Source organism: Micropterus dolomieu, linkage group LG14 (genome assembly GCF_021292245.1).
Source record: "Micropterus dolomieu isolate WLL.071019.BEF.003 ecotype Adirondacks linkage group LG14, ASM2129224v1, whole genome shotgun sequence".
Taxonomy (NCBI): domain Eukaryota; kingdom Metazoa; phylum Chordata; class Actinopteri; order Centrarchiformes; family Centrarchidae; genus Micropterus; species Micropterus dolomieu.
This window is the reverse complement of record NC_060163.1, coordinates 11,238,647-11,251,215: the sequence shown is the minus strand read 5'-3', so window position 1 is coordinate 11,251,215 and position 12,569 is coordinate 11,238,647. Positions and strand designations below refer to the sequence as shown.

General features: G+C 39.2%; 4 protein-coding genes across 6 annotated transcripts; 2 read left to right on the top strand and 2 right to left on the bottom strand.

Annotated features, from left to right (window-relative positions):
- Nucleotides 1-905: 905 nt before the first annotated feature.
- LOC123983102 lies at nt 906-2,783 on the bottom strand. Its single transcript, XM_046069227.1, has 2 exons — nt 2,660-2,783; nt 906-2,173 (listed from the first exon to the last, which is right to left on the bottom strand). Exons 1-2 carry the CDS (start codon nt 2,660-2,662, stop codon nt 1,112-1,114), a joined length of 1,065 nt encoding a protein of 354 aa, XP_045925183.1. The 5' UTR covers nt 2,663-2,783; the 3' UTR covers nt 906-1,111.
- A 988-nt stretch (nt 2,784-3,771) lies between these two features.
- On the top strand, nt 3,772-5,110 carry LOC123982584 (uncharacterized protein C7orf50; the record flags this gene model as incomplete). Its single annotated transcript, XM_046068196.1, is given in 3 exon segments — nt 3,772-3,983; nt 4,195-4,276; nt 4,747-5,110. Coding segments are annotated over 3 exon segments (474 nt in total), but the record flags the coding sequence as incomplete, so codon positions are not given.
- A 993-nt stretch (nt 5,111-6,103) lies between these two features.
- gnptg (N-acetylglucosamine-1-phosphate transferase subunit gamma) lies at nt 6,104-8,785 on the bottom strand. 3 transcript variants are annotated; one of them, XR_006828002.1, is made up of 12 exons: nt 8,627-8,785; nt 8,385-8,439; nt 8,227-8,294; nt 8,010-8,064; nt 7,835-7,918; nt 7,634-7,727; nt 7,267-7,381; nt 7,097-7,179; nt 6,737-6,865; nt 6,549-6,630; nt 6,294-6,444; nt 6,104-6,205 (listed from the first exon to the last, which is right to left on the bottom strand). XR_006828002.1 is itself a non-coding variant. In XM_046068194.1 (11 exons), exons 1-11 carry the CDS (start codon nt 8,691-8,693, stop codon nt 6,365-6,367), a joined length of 912 nt encoding a protein of 303 aa, XP_045924150.1. In that variant the 5' UTR covers nt 8,694-8,785; the 3' UTR covers nt 6,104-6,364. The 3 variants fall into 3 exon arrangements, 2 of the variants coding, with proteins under 2 accessions (XP_045924150.1, XP_045924151.1); XM_046068194.1 differs by having other exon boundaries at nt 6,104-6,444; XM_046068195.1 differs by having other exon boundaries at nt 6,104-6,444; nt 6,549-6,615.
- Nucleotides 8,786-8,810: 25 nt separating this feature from the next.
- On the top strand, nt 8,811-12,393 carry tsr3 (TSR3 ribosome maturation factor). The gene is made up of 6 exons (XM_046068193.1): nt 8,811-9,235; nt 9,679-9,889; nt 10,210-10,403; nt 10,520-10,687; nt 11,360-11,414; nt 11,986-12,393. The coding sequence occupies exons 1-6, from the start codon at nt 9,115-9,117 to the stop codon at nt 12,200-12,202; spliced, it is 966 nt and encodes a 321-aa protein (XP_045924149.1). The 5' UTR covers nt 8,811-9,114; the 3' UTR covers nt 12,203-12,393.
- The last annotated feature ends 176 nt before the right edge of the window (nt 12,394-12,569 follow it).

The following is a 12,569-nucleotide window of genomic DNA, read 5'->3' as shown; positions in this document are numbered from 1 at the left end:
CTCCACAACAGTATCTCGGACCTGCCTGGTGTGTTCCTTGTTCTTCATGATGCTCTCTGCGCTTTAAACGGACCTCTGAGACTATCACAGAGCAGGTGCATTTATACGGAGACTTGATTTCACACAGGTGGATTCTATTTATCATCATTAGTCATTTAGGTCAACATTGGGTCATTCAGAGATCCTCACTGAACTTCTGGAGAGAGTTTGCTGCACTGAAAGTAAAGGGGCTGAATAATTTTGCACGCCCAATTTTTCAGTTTTTTATTTGTTAAAAAGGTTTGAAATATCCAATAAATTTCGTTCCACTTCATAATTGTGTCCCACTTGTTGTTGATTCTTCACAAAAAATTACAGTTTTATATCTTTATGTTTGAAGCCTGAAATGTGGCAAAAGGTTGAAAAGTTCAAGGGGGCCGAATACTTTCGCAAGGCACTGTATGCAACCCTGTTCCTGTATTAATTTTCTTATGTGTCACTCTGTGTTGGCACCGAGGCAATATGTAATCCATGCAGGTCAGTTATTCCTAGAACTGGTGCCCATTAGTTTCTTCAAATTAAATTTAAAGTTGACCTGTCTCGCTTGTTTTGGTTCTTTAGAGGCTGAAAAATGGTTCCATGAAGAATATTTACACTGCCGGCCTAAACTTAGAATGTGACTTTTATTTTCCTTGACTAAATCTTTCCTATCTGGCATTATGGGGATTGCAGAGGTTTTTCCAGGGATTTTGTCTAAATGGGCTTTGGTACAAATCATGTTAATGCAAACAGAGTCTGTTTCCTAATAAAAAAATAAGCTGTCTAAGAGCTGTGAGAAGTGTATGCAAACATTGTTATTATAAGAACAGTAAGGACAACTTGTTGCAGAGTCTAGAGGATGTACAGCAAAACATTTATTTTTTTGTAAAATAAAAATGTACAATAACTTTCAGTCCCGGGAGACACTATAAAGAAGATGCATGTATGTAAAAACATTTACATTGTCACTTAAGAGAAACAGCAAAAGCGTTAAAGTTACATTAAGAAAATGTCTAATACGTCATGTGTCAATAGTCTTTAATTTGATCCATTGGAAGAGTTCTGTTCTCAGAGATGAGAGGGTTCTTGTCCTCTATGACTCTATGTCCTGCAACGTGTCTGTGATCTCAATGTGGGGAGCTATGATGTTTCTGTTGGGCTGCGTGTGCCCTGTGCTCCGACAGCAGTCCCTCAGCTGCCTAAACACTCCGCGGAGACTCTCTCGACACGGCCTGTGCATGAGCAGCACGAGGAGCAGGCTGGCACTGCTGCCTGAGAACAAAACAAACTCAGCCACGCTCAGAAACGCACGCTCAAGATGGCCCAGCGTTTTTAGTTGTGCTCCTCTCACCAGCGCCACGCTGTAGAAGAGGTGGCAGAAGAACACGACCATGGTGACTGTCAGGAACACCGGACCCTCCTCGGAGCCGGAGAGAAAACGGCCTTTAGATTTCCACTGCCGGACGCAGCCACCTATCAGAAGTCCTACTTGGAAGATGTAGGGAATCAAAAAAGCCAGGCTCAACCTAGCGGCTGCATAAGAAACATCATTAGAGACTAGATCCATAAAACATTTGTCCTCTTCCTGCAGACTTGCTTGGCTCGGTCCACGAAGCCCAGCCAGCAGCAGACAAATCAAGACAGAAGTCAGGATCACCAGAGCTGCACACACCCCAGGCTTCCTCAGTAGGGCGTGGGATGGTGGATCCAGGGTTAGGACATAAGCCATTAACACTAAGACCAGCAGGCCGCACAGAGAGACTGTGTTGATGGTGAAGGAGAGAGCAGCACAGCCCAAACCTGTGGTCTTCATGTAGTCCGGTCTGTAGGCCACAGCGTGGAGAGAGAGGAGCAAGAGCAGCAGCTGGAAGCCACAAAAGGCCCAGAGCAGGGAGTCGAGCCATGCCAGCCGTCTTTGGGCCCTGTACGTCTGGATGAAGCTGTAGAGCACGAAGCAGCCTGCGATGAAGCCTAGCCCAGCCAAGAAACTGTAGACATAGTTTGCTCTGGAGGTTATGTCATTCGCTGCAATGTTGTCTAACTGAGAGGTAGAAGAGACTGTTGAAGTGGGGGTGTTGTACCAGATGGTGTAACTGCTGGAGAATGGAGGCGTGATGCTCCTCTGAGTGGTCGACAGGTCAAGGCTTTGATTAGACTGGAAATGAAAGAGAAAACACCCACTGATGAAATCCTGCCCTCTTAAGCATCACTGCTGTTTGTCAAGTATTTCCTCCCATCGGGGGAAGAACAGAAATCGAGTGAACCACCAGAAAAGTTCAGATAATTTGTGAATTCAGTATTAACAGTTGGAAATGTGTTGTTAAGAACAACCTTGCTTGTTTTTTTATTTATTTATTATATTTACTATTCCTCAGCCTATGAATCATTAAATGGGTTTTCCACAGGAAAATACTCAACATATCTACTTTTTTTCTAAATGAACTCAACGTTGAGCTAAAATATGAACTTAACTGGAAGTCATCATTATAGATCTCTAAATATATATAAATATTGTGCTGACTAGATTTGTTTGAAATAGTTTTCTCTAAAATCTTGTGCGACCTCATGTCCCTGTTGCCAGTCTTCGTCTGCTCCTGTTTGAGGAACTGCCTGCTCAGTAAAAACATATGTTTCCACTTACCATTTTTGCTTTCGTCACCCTTTCGTCTCTGTTTTGTATCCACCAGCCCGACTCTGCTGGTTGATTCAAAGCTCTGAAAATGATGCTCACTATATAGACACGGTAGCTCACTGTGAAGGACTTTTATATTTCTGTGGCCAATACCCTGCCAGCATACTTTCAGAATGACTTCGTGGCCATGTGATCAAAATCTTTTCCTCCCCTCCCTGTTTCTTTTTTTTTTTTTTATCACCATGCAGACTGAGGTCCGCTCAATCAGAGAGCATACTGAGTCCCTTGTTTAACTTCCTCTGAGAGCTAAACACAGTTTAAATGCAGTTCTTTTCTGTGGTTACTGACTACAGCAGTAAATTGGCTTCAATTTGATTCTTTATTTCTCTATAGAGTAAGTTTTAATAAATAACAAGAAATTATTCTGCAGACAAATGGGGAGCCAGATACTCAATTTCATCATATTACAAAGTGAAAACATTAATTTTCTTTTCCTTGTGGTATTTTTGTTCCCCTGTAAGGCAACTGAAATCCAGTTTTTGGTTTTGATTCAATTTTCCTTCGCACAACAACTGCGTTTCTGTTGCTACAATGTATGATTGGGCAAAAAGCAGACTAGAGAAGTTATTTTTAAAATCGAGCAAGCGTGAGTGCTTTGAATGCAACGCTGAAGGGATGTTGTGCAGCACAGTAAACTTTACCACACACTATAAATGAGTGTGATGCAGAACTCATAAGGCTGTAGATACAGGAAACGTCCCTCTGAGCTGCAGCGCAACAGGAAATGATCCAATATAGTGTTTAGCTTTCATATGTCTTTATTCTTAGAATAACAAAATGTTACCATTATTGTTCAGTCAAAATAAATAAAGATTAGGTCTGCACTAACCCAGAAAACTGTAAAATAGGAAATTAGCAAGAAATGGCACACATATGTACACCCAATATGAACATATGGTTCCAACATGTTTCTTATCATTTAATCACAGTCAGTGTGAGTTATTTAGGAATGTTTTATGTTTGTGGTTTTACACAAACACAGAACATGATAAGGGCCTACAAAGGAAGGTCTGTTAAGGTAGATAACTCCCATGACATTTTGTTTTGATTTGGTGTGACAGATTTCAGATTCGCCCCGTCGCCCAGAGGGGACTCATGAGCTGGAGGGAGAGGAGGACTTGAGTCCCGAGGAGAAGCGGGTCCTGGAGAGGAAGATGAAGAAGATCTTGAAAAAGGAGGAGAGGAAGAGGCTTAAAGCTGAGGGAGAGACCTCAGAGAAAACTGAAACAGCTGGACCCAGTGCACCTCAGCAGGCCTTAGATTACCTCACCTGGTAAGAGCCACTCTTACTTAGTATAGGACAGGTCCCCTGCCTATGATGATGTCATTTCTTACATAAGAAACCATAGGTCCAAAGCAACCCAATATCTGTATCACTTAACCTGGAAGCAAGGGGTAGATGGCTCAAAAACACTGCACACATACAATATTTACTTTTACTTTTCATATTCATGCCATCATATTGCTCTGTTTTTTCTTCGCAGCTGGGCTGAAACCCGAACAAAGTGGAAGTTCCAAAAGACCAGGCAGACGTGGTTACTGCAGCACATGTTTGACTCCGAAAAGGTAAAATTAACCCATGTGAGCACTGTATGACGAGGGTTTTTCCTCAGATGAGTGAAGGAGTTGTTGACCTCAGAGCTGTGTTCCTGTTTTGTTAGTTTGTGAGTTACACCCACTCGGCTCTCCATTCAGTAAGTGTGACATGTTTGTTAAAACTGACTTTAGCAAAATGTTTTAGTATTTTGTGAATATAGCATGGTTGAGCTGTTACAAACACTTCTGTAAAATAGAAATGTTTCAGTATTTCTAAATAATTTCACTCCATTTGTGCCGTCAGTCTTTATGAAAGTGCCCTAAATATACATTTCAATATGTTCCCTTGTGCTGGTTTTTAGAATGACATTTTTCTAGAAGTACAATATCCTGTAAATTTACTACAAATAACTACTATTTATTTACTTACGTGCTTGATTATAATATAAGAACAATTATATATTTAAACTAATGGACAGCATCAAAATACTCATTCTCAGATTCCAGATGAGAAGTTCTCCTTGCTGCTTGAGTACCTGGAGGGGCTTCGTGGAGCAGCCAAAGACACCACAGTGCAGAAGGCCTTAGCCCTGGTTGAAGAGTCGGGACAAGCACCAGAGGACACAGTTGTCCAGCAGAGGGCGCACAGAGCCAAAGAAGTTATCCAGCTGCTCTCCTGAACCCACCACCATCAGGGAAAGGCATGAGGTCCACCAGAAAAAGACTGATGTTTGTTGATCAGTGGACTGAATGAATGCCCTGGTCTCAAGCAAGGACTAAAAAGTTTTGTTTTATATGTAATTTTCAGGAACAGTCCTTTGGGGAAAAGTATTTGTTTTGATTAAATTACCAGTATTGCTCACATTTTCTAATCTAAAATGTGTCTACGTTACTTTTTCTTTCCCATTTCTTTCCATTACTTGCGTGCATTATTGCCTGCTAGTAATCAGTCAAGTACATTTTTTACTGCAAGTTACACAGTAGCTGATTCTCACTTCTTTTTCCAACTCCAAATGTAAAGAATTCAGTCTAGTTTCACCATCATTTACAGATAAGGAGAGATATAAATCCCCAAAGATGGAACGAAGAACTGAGAGACTGCTGGACTTAAAAGTCCCAGGAATGTTTGTAGTTGAGACACGTCTGTGCCCGTCAGAGCCCATCGTCTGTGACGTCACTGATGAGGATAACTTTTCTCATCCACTCAAGGTATAATCATTACAAACCTGCTTTTTTGGTTTTACAGCTAATTATATTTTTGGATTGTGTAAACCCATTCTTAAACTAAACCACATTTGTGCTTTTACATACTATTTATAAAGCCAAGCTTTGTTGTGCCCCTAAATCATGTCTCCTCTATGCCCAGAACGGACGGTAGGTATTGGTGCAGCTGCCAGTTGTGGCTGCAGGGTCAGGGAGAATGTAGGCCTCCTGCACCACATAGGCACATGTTTAAACTCTTAATTCAGGTTACAAACTTTTCAGGAAGGAAACTGAGTCTCTATATGTGGGTGAAGGCTGGTGATATCACTTCCTGGATTTATAAAAATGTACCCAAATACAGCAGACTTAATATTCCAAAGGTAGATATAGATAGATTGATAAATAACATAGATAGTGATTACAGAGAGAGATACACTCACTGTATCAATCCACACACATAAATAACACCATGAGCTTATTTGATCACTTTTACCTGAAAAACACGTGAAAAATACCATGGTTGTTTAATGAAACTAGTACAAGTCTTCACATGTAACAGTTTTAGGGACTCCTTTTCTCTTGTAAAGAATTTATGAACCTGCAGAAGAACCAAATGTTGAGACATGAACACATTAAACTTGTATCCCCTCTAAATCATTTTTAAAACCATTTTTATTTCTCAACATGTTTACAGAATGTGATTTATTAGCAAGATTATCCTTTCTCCTGGAGAGAGCCAGCTAAGTGTCCCAATGCCTGTAAAAAGTGTAATCCACAAATGAGTTCAGTTTCTCAGTGTCACTGGTGATGGCAATACTGTCCAACGAATGTCTGTGTCACTCACAGTGACCAACAAAATCTTCAGATCTAGTCAGGTGCTTTGAAATGGAGAAGTTGACTTGCTCTGGGAGATTTTCACTGCAGATCAATGAGGCCATTGTCCCCCCTAAGGTGTTTATCCTTAACTGTTACACTCACTGTGCCTTTTGCTTCATCTGGGACATATTGCACACAAAAAAGTTACTTTAGTTAGTTACCAAAAAGTTACTTGAGTTACAATAGTGTAATGAGCAAAGACAGTCCCGATAAATTCACTTACTTTGATTTGAATCAAAAGAAATATTATGTTGAGTGAGGAGAGCACGCAGTCTCTCAATCTCTTCTCTCTGTTTTTGGAAATTCTGTATAAAATATATTGAGAATTTCTGCCACACATTTTAAGCAGTATTGTAGTAATATACATGATTTTGTATGCTGTTATTTGGAAGAGTATGTGAATATACATACCTCTGTACATTTCTGTAAAGAGTTGTGTGTTTCTGAATCAACTGCAACTTCTGGCAGCTTTATCTTCACTTTCTGGCTCTTCAGGAGACCAGCATCCCCAAAAATATCCCTCAGAAGATTGCTGTATCCCTGCAGCAAACACACATTGCGTGTAAATGGACAATACCATTAGATAAATGACTAAACTGTAGTAAAACAAGTACTCTGAAAAAAAGCTTAGATTTAAATGTAAATTACTGTAGACATTTCAATGCAAATGCAAAGAAGGTCTATACTTATGTGTTTGAATGACTCTGGGAATCTTAAGGACACCTCAGTTTAATAAGCTTGCAAGTGACCAAGCCAGTTACGCCGTTTTACCTGCTCAGTAATAAGGCCTTCATAGCGAGCCTGCTCAGCTTCATCCCATTCCCGTTGCAGCTTCTCACTCAGTGTTGGGTACACTTAAAAAGAACATAGAAAGGATAAGGAATCACTAATAATACTGATTTACTGCTGACTTGTGCTGTAAGATGGTTCTTTTGTCTTACCTAAAAGAGAATGTGGATGGCAAACAAGTGGGGTCTCAAAGGTTAGTGAGTACACACAAGTACTGGGCTCTGAGACTTGGGCAAGCTTGCTGCTCGTACTGCAGACAAGAATCACCTACAGAAAAATGACAAGAAACAAGGTACACGTGTCCATATTGGTGATTTAAATGTGATGACGATTTTGTGTTGTAGTTAAATATCATCTGATGAGTTTGCTGATGTGGGTTTCATTCATTATCTCCTAAAGTGTTATTTAACTGGTCTTATATTTAAAAAGAAACACAGACATTGAACAAAGCCAGTGGGCACCCCTAAATGCTTATAAATAAAAACCAGAATGTGTTTAAACATTTAAAACCCCATTAACCTTTGTCTCCCTGTTTCTGGTTCCACAAGTATCCCCGTCTCTCATCCACATGCCTGTGAAAGTGTTGTTTGCTATTTCCCACTCCTGCCAGATCCTGTTAGGAACACACAAAAAGTTGCCATATTGCCAAATCGTTCACATATTGAGATTTACGATAACGGGTAACTATAGGTAGTGTAAGGTAAGATAACTGCATCTTACCCTAGTATCCCACTGTAGGCATTCCACCGAAATGACTGCTCATGTTGAGTGATGTTGTGAAATGGACAGAACTCGTATCTATATCTGCAAAATGACCAGGCACACAAATGCAATTATTTTTTAAGACACTTTGATGTGACATGCATGAATCCAACGATCAGCATAAAATACGTACGTTGACTCTGTGAAACTGAAGCACTTTCCAGCAAGCTGATGAAGATGTGCAGGGCCTTGAGAAAGACATTAGTGTTGATATAATCAGTGAATTCAGTGATTGGTTGAAGAAAATCTCTTGATAACTTTCAGTCAACTGATTAGCTCACTTCCTTCATGACATTTAAAACACATTATTAAATAAAATATAGGCTTTAAATCATGTGGAACTATTTTACCAGATACTGGAAACGGAGTCACTTTAGGCTGCAATCTGCTTCCCTGAGCCAGAAAAGGATTATTCAAACTAAACACGGAGACACAGAGAAAATGAGTCAGAAAGATGCAACAGTCAACACGATGCACACTGTGACAGATATGGTTTTGCTTGACAAACCCAAATGTGTTTGGCTCCTCGACTATCTTCATTTTACCAGCGAATCCATGGTTTACTGTGTACAAAAACAAACTCACATCAGACTCAACTCAATTAGCACACATTAATAATGTAGCGCATCTGGTTCTTCTTCTTCTTATGGTTTTACGGCAGTTTAGACGCTTCTAGGAGTTAGCGCATCTGGATTGGTATTACTGTGACATTTAAACTAAATGCACTCAGCGGAGGATGTAAGCACTTACTGAATAAGGATACGCAGACCATCCACAGCCTTAATAAAGTTTGTATACCGTTACATAAACAGTACATGGCTGATTTTTCAGCGACTAAACTGCCTTCCTGGATGTTTCAGCTACATTTCCTGCTTTGTTGGTAGTTCGTCAGATGACAGGTCACCTGATCAAAATAAGATGTGAGCATGCGCTGTTTGCTTCTTTGACTACGGCGTGCTTTCCACGATAGAAAGCAGCCAGGGCCATTCTGTAGTTTAATTAATTACATAAGCAGTTCAGGGCTAGTTGTATTGTGATTATAGCTTTGAAATTTTAAGTTGTGAACGCGTAGATAAAATACGAGGTGAATTGACATGCTGCCAGTGGGATAGCTAGCTACTAGGACGTTAGCTAGCTTATGTCAGAGTAAACCACGCAAACAAATGCTGGATAGTTTTAATGCAAGCTGTCATCTGGCTGTAGCTAACATAACTAAGTAGCTGTCCACTGGTTGCAACATGGGACGAAAGAAACAGGGCAAGTTTGTGCGCCCCGACAACAAGGGCAAAGACAAAAGGCATAAAATGAAGGGGAAATCCTTGGAGACCTTTACAGAAGAAATGCACACTGCTTTTGAAGGTAAAATGCAATAAGTATTTGAAACTAAACTATTTTTCAACTGCCTCATATTTTACATGTGGGCTACAAGGCCAAGATTTAACAAACAATTCTATCAAATATTCTGCAAAGGACAAATGTACACCGGTATCTAAAGTAGAAGAGCAGGATTTACATGACATTACTGTATTTTTTTACAGGGCCATAAGGCCTTGCTGGATCAAACTCTTAAGGTTATAATATAATGGTTGAAATAATGTTGGCTGTTAATGTTCTTTTCAGATGTTCTGATATTAAATATGAAAGCCCTCTGTTAACTTATGCCATAGTAATATACTTAGTAAATAGTAATTAATTGCTTATAGATTGATGTCATTGAGGAGAAAGTGCAAAGTTTTAAAAATGAAAGTCCTTAAAGAAACTGTGTAAGAATAATGTAAACTTTGTACTCCTTTGTTTTTCAGCAACCCTTCACATAGAGGAGGGAGCTGAGGCCCCTCAGGTGAAACTGCCTTGTCCACTTGCCATGTGGGAACTAGGTCACTGTGATCCCAAACGTTGTACCGGCAGAAAGTTGGTACGCAAGGGCTTTGTACGAAACCTGCGCCTCAATCAGAGATTTAACGGACTCATTCTGAGTCCGATGGGCACAAAGTATGTGACTCCAGCAGACAGGTGTGTAGAGTTAGGTCATCCACACCACACCTATTGAAATCGCAGCTAGCCTTCAAAGAATCATTAAAACGTAACGTGAGGATTCACAAAACAAATGTAACACACATGTAACAGTTCATCCAGTCATTATTCTTTAGATTGATCAGTTAATAATTTAATCTATAATTTTTGATCTTTATTTTATTGATTATCAAAATTATGTTGATGTTAACGAATGTTTTCTTTCCTGTGACTTTCTTTAAAACATCTCTCAGTGTGATCAAATAATAATGATAGAGTTTGTGATTAAGAAAACGTTTTGTCCGGACCTTTATGCACAGAGAGATTGTGGCTCAAAGTGGGTTAGCAGTGATCGATTGTTCCTGGGCCAAACTGGAGGAGACTCCGTTCAATAAGATGGTTGGAACTCATCCCAGGTTGCTGCCGTACCTTGTAGCTGCAAACCCCGTCAACTACGGCAAGCCCTGCAAGTTATCTTGTGTTGAGGCTTTTGCTGCCACATTCTGCATTGTAGGTGAGGTTTTTTAGCTTCAGTACTGTAATGTCTTCCTGACTGCCTTCTGTATTCAGTTACTTATTATTAAGTTAAAGCAGTGAAACTCCAACATACATGTTTCTGATTCTTTGCAGGTTTCGAAGAACTAGCAGTGCTCTTGTTGAGGAAATTCAAGTGGGGGACAGTGTTTCTGGATCTCAATAAAGTTCTGCTGGACCGCTATGCTGCTTGCCAGTCAGAGGAAGAGCTGCTGTCTGTAGAAAAGGATTTTCTCAAGTCTAAACCGGAGGAGGAGGACTTTGGTAAAATGGGGGAGAAATAAACTGGGTGTTTTTTCTAGTGTTTTTTCTTACATAATTGTGTAGCAGAGCTGGTTGGGGTAATCTGGGTTTTAATCCCGCATCTGTCCTTATTTTAGTCTTGGTTTGGCTTCATGTAGCCCTAAAATAGTTAAAATGTATTAAACTTTATTAAATATAATCATTTTATTGTGTTTCATAGTTGCTCCAACACTCTGACTCACCACTGCTAAATTATTATTGGGGTAACACTGGTCTCTGGACTGGACTGTTGGGATTTGAAAATCATAAATTATTGTTCTTAAGGCTTTTAAGCTTCATGAATTACAAATATGATTTTATGAATAGAGTTCAGTGTTCTGTTATCTAATTTTAAACACTGATGTGAACATTCCTTGCATTGTTTCCTAGACTAATAATCAATAATCAAACGTAAATGCCATTTTGCTTTACTATGTTCTTTTGGTTTTGATTTAATTTGATTCTATTTGAATTGTTAAGCAAATTGTAGATGTGGGCAGTGAATCAGAAGTCTGGAGCCAGGCTAATTGTTTCCAGCATCTCTGGAAAAGTGTCCCTATAACAGAGAAGGATGCATTTTGTTGCTGAGTTATGATCTCTGTGGTTAAAGCAATTTTCTAATTAACGAAAGCCATTCATCCATCTCGTTCACAGATCCATTTGATGTTAACTCAGGAGTAGAATGTAGGAATCTCAACAGACGTCAGTGGTAAGCATTTAATATTACTCATGAGGGCATTTCATTTCTAATATTCTTATATAAAAATGAGATAATCCCTCAGATATTTGTTAGCAAATATTGTACTGATGTATATGTTGATAATTTAATTATTGGGGTCCTGGGTTTTTAGTGTTTCGGGGGTGGCGGGGATTGATGCTTGGGCTTGATCTTCTGTTTTTCCCAGGTGCTTATTTGTGGTTGGAGGGTTGGGCTTATGGGTTTTATATGGGGTGGTACTATTACATTACTGTTGTTTTTAAATGACTCTGTAGCGTGAAGCACTTTGTGTTACATGTATTTGTATGAAAAGTGCTATAAAAATAAAGATTGATTGAATTATCAGTACTGATACAAAAATGTTACTGCTTTAGAATCTGCAGTCTTTAGTTTGTAATATGCCACCTGATACAACTTTAAAATTTTCAATAATATAAAGTTTACCCATCTAACCCAATAAGCCAATATTGCTGGGAAAATACCAAATATTCTTAAAAGCATGTTGCATTCATAGTTTGTTTTCCATTGGTATGGTTCCCCAAACTGTCATTTCTGTATGTAGTGCACCAGAAAATAATGATTCTAGTGAGGATACGGACGCTTCAGAGGATGACGAAAATGCGGCAGAGGATGATGAAGAAGAAGCAGAAAAAAACGAAGAAGCAGAAGAAAACGAAGATAAAGCAGAAGATGTAAAAACAGAAAGCAACAATGAGTCAAGAACAGTTTCACATCATCACGAGGAAGAGGCAGAGACTGAACCAAAGTCATCCCAATAAATGAAAATATTTCAGCCATGGATTATTTTACTACAAGGACTGGCATATATTTTTCAACGCTGATGACTGATGATGCATAAACTGAAGGCTATTCTGGGAATACATGTATCTAAAAAAATAAAAAAATTATACAAAACATTGTATGTTTTTTTATGTAAACAGAACGAATAAAATAATATGTGCAACCTTAATTTAATTTGAGGTGTATATTGGGATACAGGAGTTTTCACAGTTTCGGGTTGGATACACATGCTTAGATATATAAAGAGGTGATCAGTAAACGCAAACTTGTGTGCTGTGTGAATTCAGACTGCATGTACACAACTTTTTGTTAAATGTGTGTGTAAAAGACTTGTAGATAATCATC